This window comes from Xenopus tropicalis, chromosome 9, assembly GCF_000004195.4.
Source record: "Xenopus tropicalis strain Nigerian chromosome 9, UCB_Xtro_10.0, whole genome shotgun sequence".
Lineage (NCBI taxonomy): Eukaryota > Metazoa > Chordata > Amphibia > Anura > Pipidae > Xenopus > Xenopus tropicalis.
Window position 1 is genome coordinate 59,764,568 of NC_030685.2, and position 15,076 is coordinate 59,779,643.

Below are 15,076 nucleotides of genomic sequence, written 5' to 3' on the forward strand. Positions count from 1 at the left end.
TAAGATACCTAATATTGTAGTATTTATTAAGAGTTTCTTTGTTTGATAAGTTATCTGCTTATATACTGCGTTCTACGGCAGTAGAGTTGCTCATAGCAAATATATAAAAAGCAAACCACCACTGGCAATTTGTGTCTGTAGTGTTTTGGCTTTGTTACTGATGTGCAGCCTTTCTATTTATTTGAATCTATTGCAGAACAAGAGGAGAACTTTGAGTTTATTATCGTATCCCTTACAAGTCAGAGCTGGCACTTTGAAGCTACAAGCTATGAGGAGAGGGATGCATGGGTACAGGCCATAGAGAGTCAGATCTTGGCCAGCTTACAGTCCTGCGAAAGCAGCAAGAACAAGGTAAGGCCTTGATACTGTGCAGTGCCATGTATCTCTTATGCTTTCTTTCACATTATACCATTATTATTATAAGTTTAATGGATATTACCTTTGCACCATACCCTATTCACCCTTTATATGCCTTCTTCTGTGAGCAGTTTTATCACAACGTTTTAACTCACTAATCATCTGTTATCAGCAGAGTGAGATATGAATATTACATAAAATAAGATCAATTTGTTGTTCTTCCACAGGCATACGCTGCTTAAAACACATACATGCTTACTTTAATTATTTTCTGTTTGAATGTGCATCTTCCTAAATGTGGGAAAGCGCCTTCAAGGCAACTATACTTCTTTGTGAATTAAAGACATGGTTTGAAATAGATACTTGGCTTGAATCAGATGCCTGGCTAAAGACTAATATCTAATTTGATATCAAAAGGAACGCTGATAATATGTCAATCAGGGAGGCACTAGTTTTGTTTCCAGGGACAAGCCAATAGGCTTCCAACTTAGTCAAAAGTGGCATATGCATTCTTTGCTGTTGCCTACCGTTATCCATCACTGCCAGGCATAAACACAAAGGGCAATGACACACTTATGGTACAAGTTAATTCTAGAAAATGCATCCTTCATAAATAACCAGCTTCAGTGGCAGTGATTCCCACTAGCTTCAGTAGAAAGGGATTTTCGGACATTGGTTGCCCATGCTGGAGATGGTTTAGCTCCAGCGACAAAACATCTGTGTACCATTATTCTAATCTACTGTCATCCATTTACACTTAGGAGGGTAATTTTATAAATGGGGCAAGGTTTTGGACCAGTTCTCGTGACCCATAGCTGGCAATTTGCATTTAACACTTAGTGGTCACCTGTTTAAAAGCAGAAGTATGATTGGATGCTGTGTGGGTTGCTAGATCTGGTATTAATTTAGTACAGTATATTACAGCGCTGCACACTAAATGGGTTTTATACATTTGATATACAGAATTACATACAAAGCAACCAAAAGGGCTTAAAATCTTTAAGATTCACTTTATTTCCTAATGTACACATCCTGCAAACTTTGATTCATAGTCCCGTATTAAATATTTAGATTTCTCTCTTTTTTAGTCCCGGCTCACCAGCCAGAATGAAGCTTTAGCACTACAGTCGATCCGAAATCTGCCAGGAAACTCGCACTGTGTGGACTGTGATGCACAAAGTAAGCATATACATTTGACTATACCAAGAATGTACTTAGAACTTCCCCCGTAACCCAAACAAATACATGTATTTGTGCACATGCGCCTTTTCCCTCCAGTTAACACACTGTGACACTTGGAGCACAAAGACTTAAGGGGCAAACTGGTTCTGATCTAGCATGGCAGTGTTGGGACCAAAAAGTAGTGTATTCCTGGTGTGGATCTATCAGAAAGCACATCTCTCACATAATTTAAAGAAATTAAATATGATAATTATAGATTAAATGGCTAAAAAAAAGAAACTAAAATGGTTAAATTGCAGATTTATCTCAAGAATGGGAAAAAGAGTAATGCATTGGTGGTCATCCAAAAGAAGGTAGCAGTAAAAGTGAGCTATTCCATATTTGTTATTTGTTTTATTGCTGCATCACTTAGGACTATGGCACACAGTGTTCTGACTGCTGCTACCCACCACATTACGGGAACATCCTATTCCCTTGATAGGAAAGCAGTGCATTTGTCCTGCGCAGGTGCTTACTGCATGAGACCTCATGCTACCATGATTTAATTCATTAATCGTGGGCGCCGTCAGACAGTGGCACTGCCTGACTGTGAATAGGAAGTGATCCATGGCAGATAGAAGCATTCTTATTGCCCCCACAATTAACTAATCAAACACAGCCCTTACACACACCCAGTACAAATTGTTCCTCACTGTCGTAGTATCTGGTGTGCACTTTTTCCAAATTCTTATGGTAAAAAGGTCCCACAACTTTCCCAATATTCAGGGAAGGTACTAGGGGTAGGCAGAAGACCCCTGTGGCACTACTGGGAGGGGGGTGGTTTACTATGCACGTACGTCATCTACCTGTTTACCCGTAGTTTGGCTTTATATCATTTCAGCTGCCACACCAGTTGAGATCCCACTCATCACTCAGAGCAGTCAGGGCCGGGGGCTTGCCTAGGGCGCCCTTTAGATTTGTCCCGGCTCTCCTAATATCAGTCCTGTTTACTACATACGTGTCTGTCTCACGCCATTACTGAATTGTGAGTCCCCCAGAACTCTCCTCCACCATTCCTTTCTGTACCGATATTAAGCATACACAGTGTCATTGTTCCTCATGCACACCATTCCTTATTGCCCCGGTGAGTGGTGTGCACACAGCTGAACACTCCTATCCAACACCTGCATAATTCCCACACCTCAAGGATTCTTCTCGTCATTGCTTAATACTTATTACTCACTACTTTATTTATTGTAATTACATTTTTATTGATTGTTTAATTTAACAACACTCAGTAATAGGAACATTTTTTGAAAACCAATCTTGCAAAATTTATACATTCTCTAGTTATTATGTATACATATTTCTAGTTTAAATGATTATATCCAAAATAAATATCAGCTACATAAAAACAAATGGCTAAAGTTTATCATTAAATTAAAATAAATATGACTGAGCAAGATGGATCCACACTGGCAAAATAATATAAATATCTTCACTGAGACATGTAAATCAAAGAGGCCATAACAGTACTTGAAATTAATGTGTGGAGGGGGATGTGGTCAGTACAGCAGAATCTTTTTTGTGATAAAACACAAAAATACATAGGAACCTTGTACCTATTCCTGCAAACACTGATGTAGTGGATAATTATTTATTAGTTTAAGATTTATAACTTTACCTTGCTGCTTCTTACCGCTTATACTTTTCTCCAATAGACCCAGATTGGGCCAGTCTGAACCTGGGTGCCCTCATGTGCATTGAATGTTCTGGGATCCACCGTAACCTTGGTACTCACCTTTCCCGTGTCCGTTCCCTGGATCTGGACGACTGGCCTCCAGAACTAATTAAAGTGATGTCAGCCATCGGAAATGAGCTGGCCAACAGTGTGTGGGAAGGGAGCAGCCAAGGGCATGTAAAGCCATGTTCGGAGAGCCCAAGGTCAGTGTCTGTACATGTATTGTGTGTACAAACAGTCTAATGAATTGTAAAAACTAAGATCTTAGATACTTCTAAGAGTTGTATATGTGTGCTACATATGTGATATATATGATACAAAAGGTTTTGACCAGTAATGAGTGTGACAGGCAGGCCTTGTTTTGGAACCAAGGTTTGCCTACAACTGCCCCTTGTGCTTTTTAATAGGGTGCTTGCCATTCAGAGAAATGACAGGTGTAGAGGGCATTTTGTCCACTACTGTTCCCCACCTGAGGACAGGGGCAGACAAAGCCTTCTTGTTCCAAAGGCCTTTAAGGGCTCTGGTACACGGGGAGATTAGTCGCCCGCGGCAAAACTCCCTGCTCGCGGGCGACTAATCTCCCCGAGTTGCCTTCCCTCTGCCATCCCACCGGCGAACATGTAAGTCGCCGGCGGGATGGCAGACGCGGCGGCGCGATTTCGGGAAATCGCCGAAAAAGACTCGCGAGTCTTTTTCGGCGATTTGCGCGAAATCGCGCCGCCGCGTCTGCCATCCCGCCGGCGACTTACATGTTCGCCGGTGGGATGGCAGAGGGAAGGCAACTCGGGGAGATTAGTCGCCCGCGAGCAGGGAGTTTTGCCGCGGGCGACTAATCTCCCCGTGTACCAGAGCCCTAAAGGAACAGTTCAGTGTAAAAATAAAACTGGGTAAAATAGATTGTGCAAAATAAAAAATGCTTTCAATATAGTTAGTTAGCAAAAAAATGTATAATTTATAAAGGCTGAAGTGAGTGGATGTCTAACATTATAGCCACTACTATAACACTACTTCCTTCATTACAGCTCTCTAAGCTAATAGGAATCAGTAACCAATCAGTGACTTGAGGGAGGCCATATGGGGGCATAACTGTTCAGTTAGTTTGCGCTTGAATCTGACCTGCATTCTCACAAACTGAACAACTATGTCCCATGTGCCCCCCCCCCCCCCCTTAAAGTTACTGACTAACTAAGAGGTTAGAGGGCTGAAAGCAGTATGTAATGTTCTGGCCATTATGTTAGACATTTGCTCACTCCAGTTTTTATAGATTACATTTTTGCCTAACTATATTTGAAATATTTTTTATTTTGCACAGTCTATCTATTTTACCCAGTTTTATTTTTACACTGAACTGTTTCTTTAAGGTGAGAGTAACATTAGAACTGCAGGAGAAAAACTGTGTAGTTCAAAGGGCAACAGCTATTGTATTTAGGAATAGATTAAGCAAACTCTGTAGATGGCCAACAAATAGCTCCCCATTCAGACTGGGAGTATAATGAAGGGCACAATATAACTGACCTTTAACGTGGTATTGTTTTCCTTATAGCAGTTTGTAATAAAGGGTGCATGACTAAGGATTCTATTAAAAAGGAATTAGAAATAGGCAAAAAAATGTATATGCAAATCAGTAAGTATACTTATTTGTTTTGTTTGTTGTTATATCACAATTGTATGGGAATTTGTTTGCCATGACTTTTCATGGGAAAAAATAACAGAGCGTCCAGAATGATCATTCAATGTGAAGGGGTGCTTATATGGAAACAGAGGAGTCATTATGAGTCCTGAAAATGAACCTTTCTGCACTTTTGGGCAACAATTGTTCCCTGTTCTACAGTTAAATGGTGATTTCCAGTGATTAAAACGAGGAGTGATCAGCACCAGGTCATGCCATATTGTAACTGTGACATTACTACAAGGAGCCTTGAGGGACACAGTACTGACCAGTTCTGAACAAGTATCTGTGAGACACTTATTGAGCTGAAAAGTCATTATGCTTGCATGTTAGTTTAGCCACTAGGGTGCGCTGTTTGTTGAACATGATGGAGGATCATTTCGTTTACCATTGCACCCACTCACATCCATACACAGTATAGAGATAAATAATGCTGTGCACCCCTTACTTGAAATTATAAGGATATTCTAAATCACTTGAGGTTCTTTGATCTATAAACCAACTTGCCCCTGTTTGTGGCCATGGAACTCCTCTATGACTTTGAACATGTGGCATTTACACTAAATGGAAATGTTTTACTTATGTCATTCAAACAAAATTAGTTTAGTTTTAAACGAGTGAATCAAATCAGCGTATATTGCTATGTACAGAAAAAACGACAATAAAATCCTTCACAGTAAATGTTGATGCAGGATGTGATGAGATTATCTATGTCTCTAGCAGATTCCGAAATAAAAACTAAAAAAAAGCAACATATTTATCATGGTGAGAATAGTCATTTTTTTAAAACCATGCACACCTGTTGCTAAGTGGGGTGGTTATAGGAGAACAGGGGCTTTACCGTATCTACAGTCTGTCTCTCTTGTGCAGAGAGCTGGCAATCCAACCAGTGCTGTACTGTGATCCAACCAGTAGCTGCATACAGTGATGGAAGGGTAAAATCTCTCCCATGTGGTGAATGTGTATCCCTCATTTTTAAGTGAGGGGATGTAGGGTAGGATGTGTGCAGAGGGAGGGTGTAGCAATGGCAGGACAATAGTCTGTGCAGCTCTGACCCACAGACCCATCTGCTCCCCACATGTCACTTCCCCCATTAACAAGCAATTGAATTAATTAAATGCTACTCAGAGCTCGCATAACAAGCTACCGGCAGTGTCCAAATTAGCACTGATAATCAAGGATGATTTCCTTTATTATCCTGCTAAGTGGAGAGCAGGCAGCAACCCCCACTACCCCCCCACCGCACGCCTGCCCTCCCCTATTTACTTACCCTGGCTCCCGTCTCTGCCAGCCAGGGTCACCTCACCTCGTTAACTTGCTGTAATCAGGACCTCATGGCTGGCTGTGATCTTCACTCTCTGGTCCAAGTGCCACCTCTTGGCTGGCAGTGCATTTAACACTCTGTATTCAGCCGTATGAGGTCCACATTTTTACAAGTTGAGTGTATTTGTTACTAACGTGCCTATCTCTGTACATAGTTTGAGCCAATTCTGAATGCCTTTCCTCCGTGCCCTCATGCTTTCCTTTTACTGAGGTTTTTCCATATTTGTTTGCCCCCTTTGGGTCCCTATGCCTGTACAAGTCTTGCTGCTCTCTCCCCTTCTCTGCAGGCTCTCCCCCCTTTCTTCCTGCCTGGCTCGGCCTCACACTGATAGATGGTGAGTGGAGGCCCTGTGGTCTCTCAGCTGAGTAATAGAGGCAGGAATTTCATTTTGCAACTGGCTGATTTAATGATCCAAAGGGTAATTAATAGGCTGATTATCTTAATGTTAAATATGTCCGGCAGCAATTACTCTGACCTCCTGCGTGTCAAGGTCCAGGCCTGGCTCTTCTTTCAATTAAGTTCTCTGGGGCTTAATGATATGAATACGCTCCCCAGCTCTGACACTGCAGCTGCCCAGACTGTGAGAGGCTGCCGGGCTCGTGGGGAGGTTTTAATCAGAGCGCACGCTCCCCCCTCCACGGACCATCAAATTTAACAATTAGAACAAGGGCAGTTTAACTTTCTTGTCTGCCAGTTTGCTGGTGTCATTCTCTTCGTTAGTCTTCTTGTTTCTTTCTCCAGTCTCACATTGCCTCCTCCATAAACTCTGCTTACCATGCACATTAGTATCTTCCCCTTGCTGCCTTTCTCTGCTTCACTGGTGATTCTTGCTCTTTATGATACTATGCTACTACAACTCCCATCATCCCCAGTAATGAGCCTGAGAATCATTCACTGCAGTTTCTGTCATGGCACCTTAATATTTGTAATGTGCTGTGGGTTCTTGCAGTTCAGCAACATCTAGACTGTTGCCAATTGCCCATCACAGAGATTCGTCCTTTCTATATATCGTTTGTTTTTTTTTTATCTTGGCCTCTGCTTACTCGTTGTCACCATTACACGGCTGCCCCCACCCCTCTCTCCCTGTTTTTCTGTTTGTCTTTCCCCCTCTCTCTTCTCCTGGGGAAGTTCTCTCAGCTCCGAGCTGCTGCGTCTCTCCCAATATTAATTATCTTGTGAGTGCTGCGGTTTTTCCGTTTGACAGGCTTAATTAATTGGCAGCAGCGGCCGAAAATGACAGGGCCACTAATTGCAACTCAAGGTGTATTAGAGTCAGACAGACTGTGCCGGATCAGCGTGCCCTCAGTGCCATGCTCAGCTGAGGAAGCTTTGCCTGTGCCATGTGTCACGCGTGTTGGCGTGATTTCATGTGATTGTTGCCCGTGTGCTTGTCGCACAGATCTGACATTTTGCTGCCAATAAAGTTTGGACATCTGGATTCTCTAGGGGCAGCAGATGCTGAGTGGGGCAGGGGAAGTCTCACCCTGTTAACCCCTTGCTTACACACATGGGGTGAGGCCATCTGAGGATAGAGGTGTTCAAAGGCTGTTTCAGTGGGTTCAGTGCTGTTTAAATTCCAGGTGTGTAGATTTTACCCTATCCCATTTCCCCTGCCAAAGCAAAAATGGCATTTTATCTTAAATTAATTAGTTTAATGAAATGGTTAATGTTACATTTTCTTTTCCAGGGATAAATAAACTCAGAAATCAGGAACAGTGGGAAATGTATTCCAACAGTCACAGGGGCCCCATTTCTTCAATTTTAGATCTGCTTGGGGCAGCAAATTATTTTGCACTATGCATTGGCTGCAAAAGATGGGTAGTATCGCCCATTGTCCTACTAGATGTTTGTATGGTGAGCATGCCTGATCGGCTCTGTATTTGGAATGGGAATTGGGTGTTGTGTCATAAAGTCATAAAGGGCAACAGATTGATTTTAGGCAACAGATTACATCATGCTGTCACTGTCCCCTTGTCCCAGTCCTGCACTGGCTTTGCTTTGAATGCCCCACACCAGCATAGATTTATGCTTTGTAGGGTTTTCTTTACCACCCATTTACTGAGGCTTTTCTGAAACTGTTGCTTCATGCCAACCTTAGTGCAGCACTCCTGCCACTTGTCCATTATTATCATGCCCTGCTGCTGCTGAATTTCAGCCCCCAAATCTTCTCTTTAGCTGGGCTCAGAGAGTTGCAGTTTTACAACATCTTGGGTCACGTGGCTGTCTGCCGCAGGGTCAATTTGCACAGACAGAGAACCACTTCTCCGAGGCTCCCTCTCTCATTACCACGTGGGCACGGTGTGCCATCCTCTGCTCTCAGCTGGAGATTGATTGCAATTTTCACCTTGATTAATTCTGCACAGTGTCCATAATGAGAAATGCCCCCGCATGTGAGAGGCTGGATGTAAGGGATATGCCCATAAAGAAGATGTCATGCCATAACCCTTTATTTGCTGTGGCAGTGCAGGCATGACAATTCAGCAGGGGGGAGCAGGTAATGTATGGTGGGCGTGGTATAGAATAGCTTTATACAGGCTTAGGCCAACCCTGGCTTACACGGCCCTGAAGGCAGCATCTCCAGACATGGGAATAGAGTGAAATTCTAAATGTTTGGTGTAGCACTGTCCCTGGTATAGAGAAAGCCATTGCATCTGTGTGAGCGTTTGTCCTATCTGTGTAGAGCACTCTGCATTCATACCTCACATTTACATTTAAATGATATTGTGCCGTACCCCGGAGATCACACCTTGCAATGCACAGAAGAGAGCAAGCCAGTTGGATTGGTATGAATGCTGGATGGATAATCATCTGGAACTCATAAAGAGGCATTTAAGGCAGTGTGCTGCCATGCTGTAGAGAGCGCAAATGGACATGTGAGCGTTTAGCTAGTTACATTACCTTGTAATCTAAAGAGCTCCCTTCGCTTGCTGCATGAACTGAGAGCCTTTAACATGCTGTGCACCTCCAGGAAGGCACTGAACCCCCAGGCCTCTCTCACTTCTTGGAGAATTAAACTCTCTATTTTTTTTTTTATTCCAGTGGCAGCTAATTGAATTAATCACCTCTGATCTACCATTCCAACTGTGACAATCAGGACTTTTAATGAGGCACTGGGATTTTGCCTTTCACAGGCCCATTGCTCCACACTTGCTATATGGGAAGCTCTTTTGTTCCTGGGGCAAATACAAGCAGAGCATGCAGAGCTGATGGGGCAAGTCTAGGGAGAGGGCAGAGAATAGTGCCATTAGGTGTTTAGAAATGGCATTTATTGACATTTCACTCCTCATAGCATAGTTTCAGGCCATCACATATATTTATCCTTTGGATCTGTGTGTTACTGAACTATGTTTTAAAGTATCCCACACAAGCTGTTGGCTGCAGTCATTGAGAGTTATCTAACCGATTCTCCATTCTAGAACATAGAACCGTGCAGATATACCTGCCTCTTTCAGATAAAGCCTAAGGGCTCTGAAAAGCAATATTTTCATTTAAAGCTATTTATAGGGAGCCATGGAAGCCTGGAGACCACATAGATTTATGCTGTTGTCCCTCATTTAGGGATGAATGGGATCATAGTTTGCTGTAACATTCTTATTTTGAGGCAGTTTTTGCAGGAATGACCTAACTTAAGGACTGCAGGTTGCATTGTCCCTAAAGAGCATTAGGACATGCAGGATAACCATGGGAGTTCGACACCATAACACTTGTTATCATTACACGCTGGTGTTAAAATGTGTTTAACCACATAGATATTTGGAGATTTTAGGGAAACATCTATGTGATGGGAGAAAATAAGTTAAATATATTAGTGTAGAAAATGTTATTGATGTAAATTGCAGCTGGGTACTGGGAGTTGTAGTTTTAAGAAAAGAGCACTAGAGTTTCAGATGCAAGACTTACATTCTAAACAATTATTAGAAAAAAGTCAAACTGGACGGTGTTGGTGGGGCAGGTATTCCTACATACAAGGTATAAATCACATGTCTTTGCAGCAGGGAATTTATGATGTTAAATTCTGCTCAGAGAATAATGAATTTGGAGCCATCTGGTGGCCACTCTGCATATTGTAAGAGCAGCTGTATCTCTGCCCTGCACTGCGAGCCTTAGGAGATCCTCCTAATAGTAGATCCGTTAGATTCCGTGGAAACGTTGGGATCTAGAGCATGCACTGGGTTTAGCCTGGCACAAAGCACCTTCCACTCTGGGAGTCTAAATGTTGCTGTGCACCTTCACTCTCGTCATACTTGCAGCCTATTACATTGCTGGCCAGCGGTGTGGAAAATGAATATGATAGTTTACCCTTTGCATTTGGTGGACACACAGTGAGACCAATTACTTACAAAAAAATTAAATGTGCCTGTTTATCGGTTTCTTGATACAAATACAATGTCCTGTTCCCTGCAAGCATGTAAATAAGCATCAGGCCACTGCAGTCAGTGTGGGGCTCAAAAAAGTGGCATTAGCCCCAAATTGGAGTTTATGGTACATTTTTTTTTTTATTGTGAAAAAGTAACACTCTTTTTGGCAATTTAAACCTTATCTTTCTGAACATCCAATTACCACATGCAAAATGGAGTTATAGCTATATAGTTATAGAGTTATTGTAACACAGAGGTTTTCCAGCCAGCAGAGACACTGCTGATTTGGCCCCCTACCATAACCTTCTCTTCAGACACAGGCCGGATTTAGCCCAAAATATGCATACAAGTGTTTCAGGGTGAAATATGCCCAGTGTTCGCAAAGCAGCAGTTTTTTTCACCACCATAAACCAGAACATTTTAAGGTGGCCATACATGGCAGATTTCATTGCGTGAAACTAATGATTTTAGGGAGATCCAATAAAATCGTCTACTTATCATTACATTGATGGGGTGCAAGCGATCATAAAATTTATGATCGTTCCGACAGGGCTGTGGAGTCGGTACATAAATCCTTTGATTTCGACTCCTCAGTTTATGGTACCTCCAACTCTGTCTCCTCTATTTTTAAAGGAACAGTAACACCAAAAAATGAGTATAACAATAATTAATATATTATGTTCTATTGCCCTGCACTGCTAAAAGTTGTGTGTTTGCTTCAAATCGTTACTATAGTTTATATAAACAAAACTAATTTGTAGCCAATTGAGGTAGTTATTCAAATTGGAAAAAGAAAATGGAGAAAAGGCACGGGTTACATAGATTGACATTGTATTCTACAGTGTTTCCGTTATGTGCTGTGTAACCTGTGCTTTTCTTTCTCTTTTCCAGCTTGAATGGCTGCCCCCATGGCCATAAAGCAGCTTATTTATATAACTATAGTTAACATGAAACATGACACATGAAACTTTTACCAGTGCAGAGTAGCAGTACATTATATTTTAATTACTTTAAATATACTAGTGTATTTTCATGTTGATTGAAAGAACACAATATACAAGGTATTTCATTACTGCCAAAGCTCAGCAATTTTAAAGCTATATGAAGATGGTGTCTGCTTTTGGGAACAAACCAAAGATCTACTGGCTAGGAAGTTCATGTACTACCCTATTGGCCATCCAAGCCGGGCACTGCCAACATCAATAAGGAAACTGTTTATTAAGTTTGGGTCTAAATCTATGTCTACGTCTATGTCCTAAAGTTTAAACAAAAGACAAGATGAAAACAGGTTATAATAGCTTAGCTGGACTTCACACTATGCACTGGGCTTTATTTTTACAGCAGAGAAGTACTTTCTTATGATTACTATCTGTGAAATAGGACATTGTAACATAATGCATTTTTTTCGTTACAATTTCAATTTATTAGGAGTTGGAGTTGGTACATTTTTGCCTACTCCAGGTACCCAGAATTGCTCCAGACTCTACAGCTCTTTGTTCCAACCACATTGTCCCAACAGTCAATTGGAGAGGTTTAAAATTTTTTGTCATGGAATGATGAAATCAGTCAGTGGATGGGAGGAACAGATCATCAACGTTAAACAAACATTCATTGTGCATGCCTTTGTTTTGAAGGGTTGGGTTAAATGTGAAAGTAAACAAAGGAGCAGATAGGCATTGGTTAATAAATGTATGATCTTGCAGCCAACACAACAAAAGTCTCCTCATATTATTGACCATTGATGGAAGAATCATTTCTTGAAATGATCAGTTGCAGGGTGGTGACAAAATCTGCTTGTGTATGGCCAGCTTTAAGGTGGGCATACAAGGAAAGATATAAGCTGCTGATTTGACCCCTTTAGACTGAATATCCATCTGCCTGTGTATGGGCCCTGTCAGACGTCTGTCCAATTGATCGAAAATGTGCATAGCAAACTTTCCAGCAGTTGATTTAACTGCTCTTGTAATTTGTAAGGTGCCTAGAGGTCCCCTGGTTTAACAACCCTGATAAGCACAGATTCTGGCGCCCAGGGTTAACTCCATCTCTGCTATGCCCTGCCTTTGAGAGTGTGCCCCCCACCTCAATGAAATATATTAACCTCTACAAATAGCTTGGTGCACACAAAAAACTTATCATCCTACAGATGAAGGTCTGTATTTCTTCTACCTTGACAACGGAAAGGTCTACGGGGTAAATTTGTCATGGCAAAGGGGGTTAATTGTTGTACAATCACTAAATGCTTTGCCTTTTCCCCTACACATAACTCACATCAGTTTTTCACCCCCTCTGCTACCCTTCATGTCCTCTGCTCCCATATGCGGGGCTGCAAGTCCAGTGTAGCCGCAATGTCTGATATAATTGGATTCTGCATTCTAATCCATCTGTAAAGTATGCGCTGATTAAATTAGCCTAATAGATATTATTTCTTACATGACTGCATAATTTTGTCCTGATTGGTTCTATGCTCCTCTAACGAGCTGCCCAATTTCCTGCTCTCGCAGTAATGCTGCAGAGATTCCTCGCAGCCGCCCGTGCTGCTCTGCATCAACAGTAGATTGGGAGAAAGGGTGCAACAAAAGGCAGAAAATGAAATGGAAGCAACATTCTTTGGGGCTAAAGGGGGCTATTTATTATCTAATAGTGAACACACAAAACAGCTACCACCCAAAGGCACCAAAAACTCAAGGGTATTTTTGTCTAGGTATGTGCTTCAGCAGCTTGGATAATGGTTGATTGTAAGTAAGTATTTATTTATAAAGCTTCAACATATTCCGTAGTACTGTAAAATTGAATAGTGTACATATATAACCTGTAGCTACTAATCAAGTATAAGAGATAAACAGGGCTCTGTTCATTAGAGCTACGGTGGCAGTCTAAAATGAGAAAGGGGTATGAGAAGAATGTGGGGTCGGGTTTAATTAGGATTCTTCAAATATAGTATTGCACTTAGCATATGGCTGCCATAGAGTATCATGAATTCCAGGTAAGGGTAAAGGGGATCATTAATGCTGGCACTTTCCACCTCTGTCTTCTGTATCTGAGCTGGTATAGTGGCAGTTTCAGTTCTACATCCATTGTCCCTCTCAGATGTGTAACACAATATAGTACATGCCATATATTTGCAGTGATATGTAACAGATATCGGTCCTAGCCCTGCAACTTCTTATGAAATATTCAGATTTACAGGTGCTGCTAAATTACAGATGCAGGTATCCAATCAAAAGCCAAAGGCTATCAGGAGGTTTGAGAAACAACGTTCAGCAACATCTGGATGCCCACACTGTTCCCACCCCTGTGGTGTGCTCTGCAGCCATGTAAAAATGCATGTCCAGTGCCATAAAGCAAGGTCTCTTCTGCTGCTGTTGCACTCTCTGTCCCATTACCAATGAACCCTTGTGTCATGCAATGCATTGAGCCCCATGCACACTTTATAATTGCACAAACCTTCCTGCCGCATGTTTGCTTTGTGTGCTGGAACCCACACGGAGCTAAATGTAAGCACGTCGCAAGAGGTGTAAATATCTGAAGGTGCAGTGTCTGCAGCCTGGTAATTACCAGCTTCTCACCCCTTCATTCTTGTCACTAATTAGGAAATCATATTCTCTGCTTCCTCTAATTGGCAGCAGAATTCTCTGCTCTTGCTGCGTTTTTTCATGTCAGGGTGACTCCCACATGTGCCCGGGAGACCAGGTCAAAGGCCACATCCTTGCCTGCCATGTGCAATTAGGCCCTGTCTATGAAGGACATTGCAGTATCTTCTTTTGACCTTTGGGATGTGCCCCATAAATAGTGGACTGAAAGCCTTGTGGTGCAGACTTGTTACATCTGTCTGTCTTTTGCACCCACATAATTCCTTCTCATATAATAGCATCACTTGTGCACTATGTTATAATTCTGGCTAAATTTTCAGGGTACGTTAGTAACCTATTTATGTGTATGTGTTTTAAAGGGCAAGTTTATTCTTCAATTTTTATTTTCCTCTTTACAGCCAGATTTTTAGGGCAGACATTTTGAAACTAAATTTAAACATATTCTTACTATTGTATAGTCCTTATGTTTATATTCAGGCATTTATACTCAAGTCTGATTCCCAAACAACTGCCTGGTTGCTAGGGTAAATAACCCGTAGCATAAAAACAGTAGTTTATATTCCAAGCCCGGAATAGCCTCAGGACAAAGATACCCATCACACTTCAGGATAATCAAGGTCTTGTTGGGCTTGTGGCATCCTTTAAAGGGGTTGTTCACCTTTTAATTTACTTTTAGTGTATTGTAGAGAGTACTATTCTGAAACAATTTGCAATTGGTCTTTATGTTTTATTATTTGTAGTTTTTGAATGATTTAGCTTTATATTCAGCCACTCTCAAGTTTGTAATTTTAGCAGCTATATGGTTCCTAGGGTCCAAATTACCCTAGCAACCAGACTATGGTTTGAATGAGAAAATGGAATATAAATAGGAGTGGG

General features: G+C 41.6%; 1 protein-coding gene across 6 annotated transcripts in view; it reads left to right on the forward strand.

Moving 5' to 3' along the window:
• The window catches only part of agap1 (ArfGAP with GTPase domain, ankyrin repeat and PH domain 1), a 242,127-nt gene that overhangs the window by 214,671 nt on the left and 12,380 nt on the right, over positions 1-15,076 (forward strand). For all 6 annotated transcript variants that reach the window (XM_004917871.4, XM_004917872.4, XM_002931998.5 and 3 more), the window contains 3 exons: positions 197-351; positions 1,446-1,536; positions 3,240-3,462. In XM_004917871.4, coding sequence (XP_004917928.1) covers positions 197-351; positions 1,446-1,536; positions 3,240-3,462 — 469 coding nt within the window. The remainder of the gene's footprint in view (positions 1-196; positions 352-1,445; positions 1,537-3,239; positions 3,463-15,076) is intronic.